Source organism: Myodes glareolus, chromosome 13, assembly GCF_982192425.1.
Source record: "Myodes glareolus chromosome 13, mMyoGla1.1, whole genome shotgun sequence".
Lineage (NCBI taxonomy): Eukaryota > Metazoa > Chordata > Mammalia > Rodentia > Cricetidae > Myodes > Myodes glareolus.
Window position 1 is genome coordinate 6172349 of NC_142038.1, and position 16024 is coordinate 6188372.

A 16024-nucleotide genomic window follows, 5' to 3' on the forward strand; every position below is an offset into this window, starting at 1 on the left:
CCTGTGCCAGGCACGGCCCACGTGGTGAAAACACAGAGCAGGAGGGGGCTGTGAGCAGCTCAGGGGGGGTCATGGCCAGACCTCTGGACTGTGAGGCTCAGTCTGTCATCGCCCTGCCTTCCCAAGCGTGAGCACCAGCAAGCCCTACAGCTCCTGACCACCTCCCTCCGTCTGACCTGCTACTGAATACCCACTGAGGCAGGGAGAGGCCTCTGCGCCCCCAAGTCCTGACCGCGTCACCTGTCCTTTCAAGCATTGGAGCACCCTCCTACCGGGCTTAGCTTGTCCCTCCATCCAAAACACACCAGTATCTTTTTTCCAGTGTCTCATGCTTGTCTTTAAGTAATACCGATGCCTTGAGCTCCCACTGTGCCTGCCAGTACCACCGCTTACCATGAGGAAACACAGGCCATGGTTATGAGCACATACATGTGTGTGAAAGAGCTACACGGAATTCTAGGCATAGCATCTTCGCTGTCCCTAATTGTGACCAAAGGGAGGCATCTCCCTTGGTCTGCTCTAGCATAGCAGCTCCCAGGTCGAAGGTTATCTGGTCAGGAGACCCTGGCTCCTCTTCTCCAAGGTGGCCATGGTCACTGCTGGGAGCCTTCCAATCGCCCGTGAGGTTGCGGTCAACACCATCACGGGGCCGAGCGCTGGCGGCGTGTCTCTAGGTCCCCTTTCGGAGGGGCCCGGCTGGCACAGTCCCTGGGCTGGTATGGTCTCTCCCCTGCAAAAGAAAGAAAACATCAGGCAAGCTGAGTTGTCTTCCAGTCCCAAGAGCGTTTATCCTATGAATTTTCTTAGAAAGACCCAGAAACACAGGGTGCTCTTCACAAGCAAAGTGGCAGAGGCAACCAAGGCCTCTGGTTCTAGGGCAGCTCATTTTACTCCAGCATAAATACTGTGCTTTAACCTTGTTGTCTTCATGGGGGCAGCACGAGGAAATCGTCTCCAGAGTTAGACAGCATCAGGGGCTTCAGGGAGCAGGCAGCAATGGCAGACCTGGCTCCGAGCAAAGGAACGGAGGTTTGAAAAGCACACGTCTACGGGACGGAGCAGATTCCCAGGTGAACAACAGAGCTTCCAGGGGAACATGGAGCCATATGCCACATCCATCTGTGGGAACCTGATAGCGCTTCCCTTGGTTTGCACACACAGGTCCCACAGTGGAGAAGCAGAAGAGTTAGGCTCTAAGTCAGACTAGTAGAGACAAGTGGGAGGCAGGCGTGAGCCTAAACAGTGCTGCCCAGAGAGGTGGGGGCCTGGTGCTTTAGTTTCAAGGTTCTAAAAGCAGGTCTCACACAGAATATCTGCTGGCCAAGACAGCAGAAACCAGAAAGAGAATCGGAGAACGTCTGAGAGACAAGGCCAGAGGTCAACCTGCTTCAGTGTTCCATGAGCCAGGTGAGATCAAATTCCCCTTCTCTCCTTGTAAGACAAAGGGCCAAGCTGTACAATCATGAGGGTCTGTCAAGCCGAAAACGCCGTAAAGGGCGCACAGAAAAAGCCACGGGGCAAGGGCTGTGGATGCTAACCCACAACTGGACACCAAACCTCAGGGCCCTTGGCCTCAGCCCAGCCAGCAGTCAGCCAGCAGGGCCAAGGTGAGGTGACCGCGGTGAAGTCCGCGATTACGCTTACATCTGGTAGAAGACTATACCTAGAGAAAACAGATGATGTTCTGAAGATGCTGTTTGGTTTTATGAATAAAATCTCGTATCAGAACTGTGACATCAAAAGTCTACAAGCACACTGGTGAGAAAGGGCCAAAGACGCAGGTCACAGACCTCGGTGTGCCAGCTCCACCGCCCAAGCACAGGATGACAGAGAGGCAGGACCGGCTGCCTTTTCTTTCTTTTCTTTCTTACATTTCTTGTTAGTTTGACTAATGGAATTATTTCTCCAGCTTAACTATTTTAAACTAACATTTAGAATAATAAAGAAAAACCTATTAATCATAGTCTTTAAATTCTGACAATAAATCCAAACAAATCAAGATGCTCTAGTTCACATTACAGCAAAACGCTAAATTGGGGGAGGGGGGGTTGGTTTCAAAAGTTCTTGTAACTCCTTTTAAAAATATCTTACTCCACGTGTGTAATCACAGTGTGTGCACACAGGCATGCACACTGCAGAGCATGTGTGAGGTCAGGGGAAAATGTGTAGGATGCCCTTCCAAACTTCATGCATGACTCGGGTCCTCAGGCTAAGCAGCAAGCAATTTACCCAAGATTCTGCCCAGTTACTAGTTTAAATCTGAATTGTTGAACAATAAAATAATAATCAAAACAGTTTCTCTGAAATATTAGACAGTTTTTACCATGGATCAGGAAAACCCACACTTTGGCATGTAATTTTCAAAAAGTGTTTTTTGTTTTTTTTTTTTTCCGAAGGAACACCCACACTTTAGCATGAAATTTTCAAAAAGTGTTTTTTTTTTCCTAAGGACAGATGTTGAGGAATATCAGAACGTAAACATGGACATGATACATCATCCTTAAGTAAAAACTCTCCTTGGAAACTTGGTTTGGAATACTGTCCACCCTCGTGATGGAGCACATTAAACAAAGACAGGACAGTGTCCTGTGAGGACCTGCCCTCCCATCAGGAGGCTACACTTGAATGTCCTTCCACTGAGGAGGAAATAGTTCCTAAACTCAAGGCCACGACCCTTCATCATGTCCTAAGTTTGTGTTTTTATTTTTATTTTGTTTTTTTACAATAATTGAGAGAAAGCAAGCAGTTCAGACAACAGGTCATGTGGCCAGAGCTGCCTTCTGTAAACCTGTGCTGTAAACTCTCATGTAATTTTCAAGGCACGGCCACAAGCCTCGTACTTCCTGTTAGAGACCTGTGAATCGGTGACATGGCTTTTCTGAAGGTCCTGGGCTCTGGGCCCTAGGACAGGCTTACACAGGACATGTACAGGAAAAGATGACTCTCAGGCACAGCAGCAAATTAGCTCCCTGCTCCCGAGTTCATGTATAAAAAAGGCCCAAGAGACGACAGGGTTAAACCAGTCACTTCAGAGGTTTGCTAGGTCCCATGCTGGTTCAATCGGGCCACCAGGAAGCACAGTAGATTTGATTTCTAAGTCTGATGAGGGAAACCGAAGTGCAGATGTGCAAGTGTTTTCCCCACGGCTGTGACAGAACACCAGTAACTCAGGGACGGACGGGACCTTTGAGCTCACAGCTCAAGGGCAAAGAGAAGAGGGGAAGGGGAACCGGAAGAACCCGCTGGAAGAAATGCCTCTGCTCAGCAGGCTTTATTTACCCTTTCTGTTCAGCCCAGCATCTCAGCCCATGGAACATGCTCCCCACACATACTGCTGTCCTCCCACCACAGACAGCCTAACCTAGAAACCCTCACAGACACACCCAGAGGTGGGTCTCCCACGGGGTTCTAGACCCTGCAAGTTGACAGTATCAGCCATGACAGTTGTTCTGTGGTTCTCAATGCAAAAACCTCAATGCCCCAACTCACAAGAAGAGCTGCTGGGAAACTTCACGCTATCAAGAGGACGCAAACCGGCGATCCTCCTGGACGCTCCTTTTCATAAAGAAGCAGTGACTGGTCTCACAAAGGCTGGGGGACATGAAGACCAGAAGCCCCAGGCTGATCCCTAGCATAAGCTACTACTGAAGGTGTACGGCAGGAAGGGGCCTGTGCACACTGTAGAGACACAAGTGACGTGCTCCAGGTCCTGTGTGCACTCACACTGCAGGAGAGTTTCCCTAGACAGCTGATCACTGGAGTATCTGCCAAGAGAGGCTCCCACACAGTGTGAGGAATAATCTTTCTGTATGCTGTGAATATGTAGCACTCTCATGGGTTGATAATAAAGCTGGTTGGTCTATAGCAAGGCAGAACAAGGCTAGACAGGAAAGCCAGACTGAAAACGCTAGGGGGAAGAAGGGCAGAGTCACAGAGATGCCTGGCAGTCGCCTGGGAAGACATGCTGGAGGACATGGAAAGCCATGAACCACATGGCAATACCCAGACTAATAGAAATGGGTTGATTTAAATGTAAGAGTTAGCTGGTCATTAAGCCTGAGCTATTGGCTGATTTATAAGTAACATGAGCCTCTATGTAGTAATTTGGGAGCAGGTAGTTGGGACAGAAAACGTCCAATTACATATGGTGTCCCACGCTGGCCATCAGATGAAGCATTACTCTAATCATTTTTTAGCAATAAAAATTCAGGAGTCAGATATTGAGTTAAGAACCTGAAAGATCAGAAAAGCCAGCAGTTCTCATTACCTGCTCCATTCCTTTGTTCAGAGAGCCAGATCCCCAGCCCACACCCACCCCTGTGCCTTACTACTTCCTCTCTCTGTCCACGGTCTTCCAAAACCTCTGTGGTTAAGTTTGGTCAGCTAGTGGTTAACTCTGCCCTCTGACTACTAGCAGGCTTCACTTGTCAGAACACGATCAAAATATCATACAACACTGCAGTGCATGTCCTCCATGCCAGGCGCAGGGCAGCTCCTGGGAACCACTGTGTCACAGCTGCACAGGACAGGGAATTAACCCATCGAGGTGAGAGCCTTCTTCTCCAAACTGTATCTTATAACTCAATTATTCATATCTCAGAGTCGAATTAGCTGACCTTGAGTAAACTGAATGTAGATAGCTATTAAGCATAAAGATTGCTGTCAAGATCTTTTTTTTTCCCTGAGATACCTGCTTACTAAGTATTGCTAAAAGTCTTCTTCAACAGCCTGAATTATGCTGGAAATGTCCTACCCAGGCCAAGGACTAGGACAGGACCCAGACCAGCTCAGATCCCCATCTTTCCTCATCCACAACCTACATCCTACCTGACTCCTCTCTGAAGTCTCTCAGACCCCTCCCCCTCAATGCCTAGGCCGAGCAGGTTACACAATCTCTCACCGGGATCCACTCACTGCCTCCAAGGGTTCATTTTCTTGGTTGGCCCCATGTCCAGCCCGAGAGCTGAAATCTGGATGTCACCCCTCTGCTTCCAAGCTCTGCTTTCCTCTGAATGACAACTTCACACAGTGACCCGATGCTCTGATTTCTCCAGACATGCACCCACACTTCTGCCTCCCGTGCCACCAAGCCCTCCTCCAGCCGGCTGACTTTCACACTGTTCTTCATGTTCTTCCTCCTTGATTCTTCCCCCACGCTGGGCTCAAGTCCCCTGCCCCAGCAGCAGCTCCCAGACACCCAGCTTCTGCTCTGGCAGACACCATTCCTACTCCCTCTTGCAAACCACCCAACAGCCTTATCCACAGACTTCATCTCCCCAACCCACACAGGACCCGGCACATGGGAGCTGTCAATACATTTTGTCAATAAGTGAATTAATGTTCAAATATTGCTTCAACTGGGTAATTTGGCATCTTTTGTGTACATATGTTAAACTCCATCAACTTTTGAGTATCACCTGAAATGATTTCAGCATAAATAGTGTTGTACAATCTACAACAAAAGCCCAGAGCCTCTAAAGCCCAATTTGAATATTAATTAGCTAATGTTAGGGAAGGACATTGATAGTCATAACAAAGTACATTCCTGGCATTAACGATGAGATAAACTGGTTCTAAATTAATGTGTCCTATCAAGACTAAACTATGAGAGTCAGGAGGAAAGAAGAAGGCAGCTTACGCCCCAATCTGTGACAGATGTGCTTTCTGACAACAAATTTCTGTAAGATTCTGACAGTTCCAAAATCTGTTAGCAAAAGATGGAATTTCCATAAAGACCCAGAACATTCTATGATGAATTAACACAAGTTACTTTTCAAGGTAAGGGAGGGCAAAGGGGCCAATGGAGCACAAGACCTTAAACATGGAATTAAACCAAGAAGCTACTGGAAAAGAAGGGTAAGTCAATCTGGGGTTAAACACAAAGGCCTGAGCTACTTCCGTCCTTCCGGACAGATGAGAGCCGACCTGCTGAGGCCTCATGGCAAAGCTAACGTGCACCCCAAGGGCTGGATCCACACTAGCAAGGTGTCAGTCCTGGGTGACCATGACCTTGACCGTAAGAGAACGGTGGCAATAAGTCTAAGAGACAGCATGAGTTTAGAGAGAGGTGAGACTTCAGCATGCTTCTCTGCCAGACCACAGACCAGCAATAATCAGTGAATGATTATTCAGTGAATGAATACCTAGAATAAGCAAACGTAACCCAAGAATGAGCTAGCCTAAAACCTTAGCGACTTCGGCCTCCACGTTCCTGTCTCCATGTGACGAAAGCCTGGGAACAAACTAGGGAAGGATGAGTCACAGCAAGCAGGCTCCCCAGTTCAAAGAAACTCGCTGGTTATTGGCAGAACTGCCTACTGCATCCCGCCCCACTTAGCAGGAGTGAGTCTTAGTGGCCTTGGAGGTGGCCTGTGCAGGATGAGTCTTAGGTGGCCTGTGAGCAGAAAAGCCTAGGGTTCATTCTGGCCGTGATGCCTAAATGTAATCCCAGCCACATGACCTTCCTGTCACTACATCCCATGCATTCCACACAACGGTCCTTCTGCAGCCGTTTGTTCTGTCAGAGCGAACAGCACTAATCTGATTCCGGAGCAGACACCGTGCTGGGAAATCTTTCTATTCGGTGTTCAGGAGAGGTCACATTTACTTCATACACTGTCTCACTATCACAAAGGAACGACTTGATGTTTTTGAGGCCACAGGTTTTACTGAAATGAGCTAAAACAATGCTCAAAAGTGCCCCGAGGTCTCGTTAGAGCCGGACCACAGTGGAGGCCTCAATCCTGTCATCACGGGGCATGGGACACGTTAGGCCCGGCACACAGAGCTGAGTCCAATCCTCCAGGCAGACCTTGGGCAAAGGGCAAAGGGAAGAGTCTCTGTGGGTATGAGGGCTCCTAGAATACCTGATAACCAAAGCGAAGCGAGGAGACTAGAGAGTGGGGGGGTGGCGAGTGGGAGCAGGTGTCTACACCACCCACCGTCAGCCCAGAGTAACAGAAAAGCAACCTTAAGCATGGACTCCCCTCAGACCCATACTAAGAACCAAGTATGACACGGAGCTTTGCCACATCCCCTGCACATCAAATGGCGTGTGTGAGACAGTCACACTCCCACGGGAGAGGTGTGCAAGGACAGGTACACAGGCGTGCCGACACACAGGGGCCTTGCTCTACCAGGTGTTCACACAACCGTGAAACACCAGGCCAACATCTTTGATGGGCATCTCTGACAGAGGAACTCACAAGAAGTGCTCTTAAAGGAGACAAGATGTGATTTATCCACAAGACAACTCAGACCCAGACTAAGAGTTTCCAACGTCTCGGTCACCGTCAACTCCCTCCCCTTAGCAGCGGCCATCATGGGCAGGTCTGTAGCAGCGGCCATCATGGGCAGGTCTGTAGCAGCTGGCAGCTATGTAGCCTCCTGCTCTCTGTTCATTCCCAGACAGTCCTGGTTGGGTGGGCTCCAATGACACGGAATTATTCCACAGCACACGCTATACACAGGTGTCCTATACCCCAAGTCCCTGAAGACACACTGACACTCAGACATGCACCATAGGACATACTTGTTTGGGGGCATCCGTGGAGGCTGTGTGAACTTCAGAACCTCGTGGACCATCACACTCAAACACCACTGTGGGGAAAAAAGGAGGGGAGCTGTTAGCAGAGCGCCAGTGAGATTCCTGAGTGCAAATCAAAAAGGTTGCTAAGGAGGAAGCATTTTCACAAGAAGACATCAGCACCTGGCCTGCAGCTAGAAAACCATGTCCCATAGCACAGTGAGAAACCTCAGTAATGGATGCCTGGGGCCACCACCCTTCCTAATCACTGGGGAAAGCAACCACTGGCTGCATAAATTACCAGTGCATGGGTAAAGGGACCCGTTTTCTGCTCTGCTGGCCACTTGGCCCGTGTCCCTGAGCTCCCGTGTATGCGTGTGTCCCACTGCTAGACAACGTGTACCCATGTCCCTAAGACTGCTGCTCTGTGGTGACAGACAGGCAGGCCAAGCAGGTCTCAGGCCTGAGTTACACAGAGGGCTGGAGGCGCTTCAGGACCCCACTCATCAACCAAGGTGGTTTGTATCTATTCACTGACTAGCTCTACCCATCAGGATGGAAGTCACCAAGTTTTGGGCTTGAAGAATAGTGCCCTGACTGCTGCCCCTGATGGTGGTGTCAGGGTAAATCATTGTCATCTCATTTCTGAAGGTCGACACTAAAGGGAACATATGTAGACTGTTTTTCTCAAACTAAATTGCATGGCACACAGACAGACAGACAGACAGACAGACAGACAGACACACACACACACACACACACACACACACACACACGGCCATGCCGGCAATTGAGAGGTGACTATCCCAGCAACAGCTTTGGCAAAGCTGAAACTTTAAATATGTCCACTGTGACAGTGAACGGCTCATGGAAACATCTCTGTGCTGCTTAGTCAACTTAACCTAGAGTCACCTGAAGGAAAGAATCTCATTGAGGAAATGTCTGGGGCAGAAAGACCTGTGGGCAGGTCTGCTCGGAGGGTGGGGTCTGCTGTGGGCAGTACTAAGCACAGACAGTGGTCTCAGGTTGTATAAGAAAGTTAACTAAGCACAAGACTGTAAGTGAGCCAGAAAGCATGCCAGTGAGGAACATTCCATCACGGTTCCTGCTTTGAGCTCTTGCCCTGGCTTCCTTTGGTGACGGATCGTGACCTGGAAGGACACACCAAATAAACCCTTGCCTCTCCAAGTCATTTTTGATTATGGCATTGGTCATGACACCACAATGAAACTAGAACATATCCCCCGTCCCCCCATGCCCCACCCCACGTACAAACATGCATACACTTGGCACTGGCCAGTCGCATGGCCCAGGGTTGTTGTTATACCTGTGTGTGCCCGAAGGTGGGCCCTGAGTTGGCTGGGCTGGTGGAAAGTCTTGCCGCACTCCACACAGACAAAGTCTCCCTGGCGGGCCTGTGTTCGCTGTGCCCCTGTTCGTGATGTGGCATAACATGGAGATGAAGAGGAAAGAAGGAGGGGAGAGAGAGAGGGAGACACCATTAGTCTATCTGACATATCAATGTGAGAAGCCACCTCTGGGCCCTGGTGACAACTGTCAGCCTTGGCTTAGCTTTGCTGACAAGCCAGGCACACACAAGACTGCAAGAATGCATAAATTACAGTGAATTAAGCATATGCTCCAGGAGTAGGACAGGGACAGGGTGGCACTGCCAGACTGTGTGGTGGGCACGTGGCTCCAAGCAGCTGGATACACGCCACCCAGATGTCACCTGGCTCTATCAAGTGGTGTAATAAACAAAGGTGACATCCGTGTGGCAGAGACAAAGGCCGGAGGTAACGGGAAGTGATTAGGAGCAGAGCCCACTGCGCCCACAGCTGCAGTCCCAGGAGACAGACACAGCGCAGTGGCCATCAGCAGCTCCCCCAGCTATGGCCTCCACCCGTCTACCTCTGGAGCTCTTGAGTGCCAGCAAGCAGCAGGCAGTAGCCCCCAGTGTAGGCTGTGCCTTCAGCAAGGCAGGAGAGCAACAGGCACCTATATACCCTGAGCCTGAGCTCCGGGCTTCCCTCAGAGCCAGGGGCATCATGTGACTTTGCCAGGAGAGGGACTTCCCCCCCCACACCTTGGTTCCTTCTCCTGCTTCCGGTACGGCCTGCTACAAAGAGCCTTCTTCCACTGTGTGTCCTTCCCCAGCCACTAAACTGAACAGGAGCTGAAGTTATTCCTGTACCACGAGTCCTTCAAATGTTGACATCCCTAACATCCAAAAGGTGACCTTCAAGGCAAGCAGGAAGAACTGCAAGAGGATACCTAACTCCAAGACTGTCCCCTAAGTCCCACAATCAACTGGTGAGAACTGGCTACAACTGCATTCCATTCCTTACAGAGCAAATGAAGGAAAGGAGTCTGCACCGTGAGACCCTGCAGACCGCAGCACTGCATTTCCTGTAGACTTCCTCGAGACACAAAGATGGCTGAGAACCAATGAGAAGCCACCGACAAATGCTCACAGCTGACACTCACGGTGGAAAACGAGGGTGACCCCGTAGGAAAGACCACAGGTCTCATGGTCATGTGGCCTCTCTCTAACATATGACCTGGGCAATGGGTCCAGGGAAGAGAGGCAAAGCCATCAGACCTCACCAAACCAGACAATGGAAAAGCAACCCACGCAGTGACAAGTCCTCCTACAGGGGGAATGTGTGTGACCTGCACCTCACAACAGACAGAACCAGCACTTCAGAGCACAGAGGATCCTGGTGCCAACAGAGCTCAGCCACCCAATCAGATCCCCGGGTTCTGCAAGCTCAGCGTCACACCTGCACTTCAGTCAAGTGCTGACAGGAAGCCTGTGGAGAGCGGTGCTCCTTTCTGGGAACGCTCATCTGAAAAGGGATCCGTCCAGTTCAGTTTCTACCCCAGCTGAATGCCGGACAATGGCCCACTCACAGCTCTTCTAGAACCTTCCGAGGTATACTTCTCTGGCACCAAAACACTTCATCAGCCACACCAGAGACACACAGAGATGACAACAGTGCCAACAGCAGCCCTACCACAGCCCCATCTCTAAGTTTCTATCTATCTATCTATCTATCTATCTATCTATCTATCTATCTACCTACCTACCTATCATCTACTTCCTATCCAAGCAGTGTGCACGTTCACTGAGTTAACACACATTCACCACAGCACTTCCCTTCTACTTTTTAAGAAAGGACATGCACAAAGAGAGGAGACAGGCTCTCCACAGTGAGGAGAGAGGAGACAGGCTCTCCACAGTGAGGACACAGCTCTGCCCATGCACAGAGACGTGTGTAGCATGACAGGATTTCTCACCATTACCTTGTGAGGTGTGGTCTATAAGAAGAAAGACAAGGCTAGAAACTACTCAAAACAATGAGACAGGTTTTGATTTGTTTGTTTGTTTCTTTAAGTTCCAATAAGGAAGTACAGGCACACTGTTTTATCTAGAATTATCTCTTTTCCCTGTCTGCAATCCATATTATCATATAATACAGGCAGGGCAGACTGAAGACACAGTGACTTTTCATGACTACTGTATTAAAAAAAAATCACTTATGGTACACCCTGTCTTTCCAAACCTTGTGGTCACTTTGCAGAAAGATAGTGAAGACAGTGGGGTTTATTTTGAGTCCTGGTCCCTAAGGTAGCAACAAAAGTGGGGGCCCCCACAATCCATCCCTAAAAAAGCATCACCCAGACTAACCCATGTTAACACAGGGCAGGAGCAGCATGGGCCAGAAGGGGTGGGGGAGAGGGACTTTCAAAGTAGGCTATCGTCTTCCTGTCTCCACAATCTGGAGTCCTAGGGAAGCACATCGGAGCTGTTGGCTCCCAAGCTAGTATCCCATTCACATAGCAGATATTTCTGGTTAACTGAAACTTTTATGGCCTCCTGAGTGTGGGATCCCTGGCTGCCGAGCTCACCAAGGTATACACTAACAGGCAAACAGCCAGACCCGTCCCAGAAGCCACCAGCAGTAACTGGTTTAAAGAGAGGATCAGAGTCAGTCACTAAAACACGGTGTGGACATCCGGGTCAGTCGCCAAAGGTCAGGACAACAGGGGAAAGAGATGTCAAGAACTGGATATCGTAACAGGTGGCTGTCCTACTGTGGACACACACAGAGGGAATGGAGATCAGCTTCCCACCTGCAGCCGGCCCTTCTGGCACCTCATGACAGGGCAATCTACAAACACACAGGACTGCGGGCCCAAGAACCTCCCACACAGCCAAAACTGAGACCGAGATAAAGGAAACTCACCAGCAGACACAGCCCCAAATCAAGTAAAAACCAACAGTCTCACCAGAATCCACAGCCACGGAGCACTAGACTACCAACCCAGGTCTCCACGGGTGCCACTGCCTTACAGTACCCTAATGGTACTGCCAAGGTCCCAGATCTGAGGTACTGGATTACAAAGACAACTACGTCAAGGAGTAACAGCTTCAAGAAGCTACGGGCTCAGAACACACGAAGCTCCTCAAGGAAACGGTTCTGCCAACTGGGAGAGGCGTGGATTTGACTTTCTGATGTACAGTCTCACTTAGGTAGTGAGGCTGGCCTTGAATTTGCCATCTTTCTGTCTTCTTGCTGTTGTTCTAACAGGTAGCAGGCTCTCTGTTTCTCTGATGTTCCGTTAAAGTGAAAGCGACCTTTGACTTACAATCAAGAATGGCGCCATCATTCAGGGCCACCAGGTCCCAAGGCATCTCCAACCGGCCAGGCAAATCTGCAGGCAGGTTCTTAGGAGCGCTACTAGCTACCAATACTCCAGACATCCACACGATGCCCCAAAACTTACCACCTCACTCACACCGCTCATCAGTCCACAAACAAACTTATTAAAAATTACTGTCCCCTGCCTCCGCCACAACCACCTCCAGATTGCATGAATTTTGTCTTTAGACTTGGGCCCCATTTTCACAATACTATCTATGCATAGGGAACTATTTCGAAATCTCAAAAGATCCAAAATCCAAAACACCCCGGCCCCAAGCGCATGAGATCCTGGACCAGCATTGCTATTAGCTTGTTGAGAATGACAAGAAGGACTGGAGACACCACTGCGTACTGCTTGAGAAGCCGAGACAGCTCAGTCCTCCAGTCTTCATTCATACATCCAAGCTCCAGCAAGGTCCTGCCTGCAGGGCCTTATTTAAAAACAAATATAAGACCTAATCCTCACTTCCAATGGACAGTTTCTCTTTCAGGAAGCAACCACAGTGAATGTGGACCAACACTTTGTTTCACGTGCCCACATGAAGTGTGGTCAGATCCTGTCCAGCTGCAGTGTTACAGAGTGAATAAGCAGGTTTCTAAGTCAGTGTCCACAGGAAGGGGACAGTCCAAGATCGAGACTGACCCAGACACACAGTCTCAAGGGGCAACAATTGAGCTCCAGGGAGCTGGGTCAGGGAGAACCTGCAACTTGCTGGTCTCTGCCTTGAAGACTCAGGCAGGAAAGTGTGTATACCCATGACCTTTAGCGCAGCCAGGGAGGAGGGGGCCCACCCTTCTTACCTCTGTGCTCAGGCCCGGGGCTGCTGACACCCCAGCCCTGGTAGAGTGTGGCGAAGTCCTTTGGAATGTACGTCTTAAAGATACTGAGGATGTCCAAGCGTTTCTCCTGCCCCTCAGCTGCCGGCTCTTGCTTGATGGAGTGTAAGATGGGGGGCGCACCAGGTGGGGCCTGCAAGGCTGCGTCCCCTCTGGACCCCGCTGCACAGGTGGCTAGCGTTCTCAGCTCCTGGGCCGCCTTCACAGGGGGTTCTCGGGGAGGTAGAGGAGAGCCTCCTTCGCCTTTCGTGGGAGGCTGACCCTGAGGCTGAGGACTGAATTTGGCTTTCAAAGAGTCTGGGGTACTGTGCTTATTCGGAGGGGCAAAGCCAGCCCCCACTGCAGGGACCCCGAGTTTCTCCACTGGCTTGCTATTGGCTGAGGACTGGGCACCTACACGGGTTATAACCGAGGGTGTGGGGGTGGCACTTCTGCTGAGGCCCCCACTGCCTGGGGAAGGTGCCAACTTGGAGCTGGTCTCCTGTTTGGGTTTGGTCAGGGGTCCCTGCACACCAGCGCTGGGAGGCTCCTGGCTATGGCCAGCTCTGGTCTGTCGATATCCATCGGGGCTGGAGGCCCACAGAGCACAGGGGCCCCCAGAATGGCTCTCCTTATTCTTAGGCATGCTAGCGGCTTTTGTGGTCACCCCAAGGGGAGAAGAGCTGCTCTTTGATCCTGGTACCCCACCTGGCACCTGGGTGCGGGTAAAGCGAGCAAGGAGCAGTGGCTGGCACTCCTTGCCCCCAAGAGCAGGCGGAGGACCTGTGCGCCCACTGCGAGCAAGGAAAACCAGGCTGCTGCGAATGCTCTTGTGGCCATTAGGCTGAGTCCAAGGGGGCGCCACAGAGCTGCAGCTGACCCTGTGCCAGATGCGCTTGTGCATCCACAGAACCTCAGGGTAGTAGGTCTTGTGGTTACAGTAAGGACATGGGTGAATGACCAGGGCCGCCTGCAGGGAGCATGCGTCCTTACTGCTGGGGTCATCCCGGCTCGACTTCATACTCAAGTCCAGCGGAACCAAGTCAGGGGCGGGCGCCCGCTTTCCTGCCCCACAGTGCTCCTTGTGCAAATCGGACAGCTTTTCTTTTGAATGCCCGGCCTGGCTGTCCAAGGCGAGCTGCAGGCTGGATATTTCCATGCTCGAAGGGAAGTCTACCCGGTCAATAGTGCTGGGTACCTCCTGCTTGGGGTGAAATGCTGGCATCTTTAAGTCAAGAGAAAATCTATGCTGCTCGGGACACTTGGCAGTCTCTCTGCTGCTGCTTTCAAGTATGGACACGGATGGCGTGGCAATCCCCACCTTGGGCTCGCTGATGTCTTTCTCTGGCAGGTTATTTCCGAGTTTGTGACTCTGGTCTCCGTTGGAGAGCACGGTGGGTACCACCTCTCCAGAAGAACAGCAGTGCCGTGGCTGGCCCCCTGCAGGATGCAAAATGTAAAAGGGGATGTTAGCCACTTCTCATCAGAACAGAGTAAGACACAAGGCATCAGGACCAGGGCTTGGTATCAGCAAAAAGGGCGTTCTGAGATTGGGTCTGGAATGAACTACACAGAGAGAGGTAATACTATATCAGGTGGGCTGTCAGCTTTCAACCTTTTTAAATGACCAAAAGATGGGCGAAGAAATCACAGTATCTTGTTACATGTAACGACACCACTACTGAATAAAGAGAAGGCGGCCAGTTATAATTAGAAACTGAGGACTAGCAAGAAGGTTCCCTGGAGAAAGGCACTTGCTCCTGGCTGCCAAGCCTGAAGGCACAAGTGGGATCCCCAGATCCCACGCTGTAAACAGAGGGGGCACAGACTCTCACAAGTTACCCTCCGATCTCCGTGTGCATACTGAAGCATGCAATGCAGTCCCACACATGTTACATGTACACAAAGAAACAGCTGTAATAAAATAACACTTTAAAAGAAACAGGGACAAGAGCTTAACTGTCACCACATGGTAATTTACATGCTCTAGAACTCTCTGCAAGGCATTCGTGCCATCTGTGGTCGCCACAGAGCATTCTGTGGTAAAAGCCAGCATGGAGGCCTCCATAACCCTGATCACACTGAACAGTAGGGAAACAGATGGTTCCCAGAACCACCGGGCTCACCTCAGAAACTACAGGCTACAGAGTAACTTCAGCCCAGCCTTTAGAATCTTCCTCATCAGGAAGGCCACTTTTAACTCTCAAGTATCTAAAATCTCGATACTAAGTTTCCCTTCTCAGGCTTGTGCCTATGAGTGCGCGCGCGCGCGCACACACACACACACACACACACACACACACACACACACACACCCTGCTATGCTAGGTTTCTCTACGTGTCCCCCTACAGGTCTGAGGGAATCCTGGGTATCTCACTAAGCTTGAGCTCCCAAGTGTGGGGGTGGGGAGCTCAATGCAGTGGAGGTGGGTGCAGATGGGAGGGTATTCTATGGGTTCCCAGCCCCCTCGCCTAGAAGGAGTAAGTGCTGGCCGCACCTCCAGCTGGTTAGAGCTAGGCTCTGCATTGCTACAGGTGGACAGGACACACGGTTCAGCAAAGTCTCCTTTAAATTTGTACTGATGTCCTGATTTTATTCACACCTGGGTCTGAGTCTGGGACAGGACATACCTTGACAAAGTCTACCTTAAATTTTCACTATGTCTTGGGACTATTCACAATTGGGTGTGAATCTGCAGGAGGTGCCCCAGAGATGCCCAAGGCCTCGCTAGAGAACACAAAGACTCTTTACCACTGATGAACCACAAGGCCTTTGGCTCACAGCCCTGATCCTTAGAATACAGACTGAGATGTCCAGAGTTACTCGTGAGAGGGCCAGGAGTTTCCCAAGACTCCAGAGATCTGAGTATTGGGTGGAATGCAGGTGTTGACTTACTCAGTTCTTCTAAAGTGTTCTCTGTAGGTTAGAGAGATAGGGCACAGGAACGTTATCACACAAACTGTTTCAAAGGAG

General features: G+C 50.5%; 1 protein-coding gene across 7 annotated transcripts in view; it reads right to left on the reverse strand.

Moving 5' to 3' along the window:
• Positions 1-415: 415 nt before the first annotated feature.
• Positions 416-16024, reverse strand: part of Znf516 (zinc finger protein 516) — an 87461-nt gene continuing 71852 nt past the window's right edge. For all 7 annotated transcript variants that reach the window (XM_087895895.1, XM_087895897.1, XM_087895896.1 and 4 more), the window contains exons 3-6: positions 13036-14490; positions 8853-8957; positions 7532-7599; positions 416-730 (exon numbers count right to left, since the gene is read on the reverse strand). In XM_087895895.1, the coding sequence (XP_087752021.1) occupies positions 671-730; positions 7532-7599; positions 8853-8957; positions 13036-14490 (1688 nt within the window). In that variant the 3' untranslated portion in view covers positions 416-670. The remainder of the gene's footprint in view (positions 731-7531; positions 7600-8852; positions 8958-13035; positions 14491-16024) is intronic.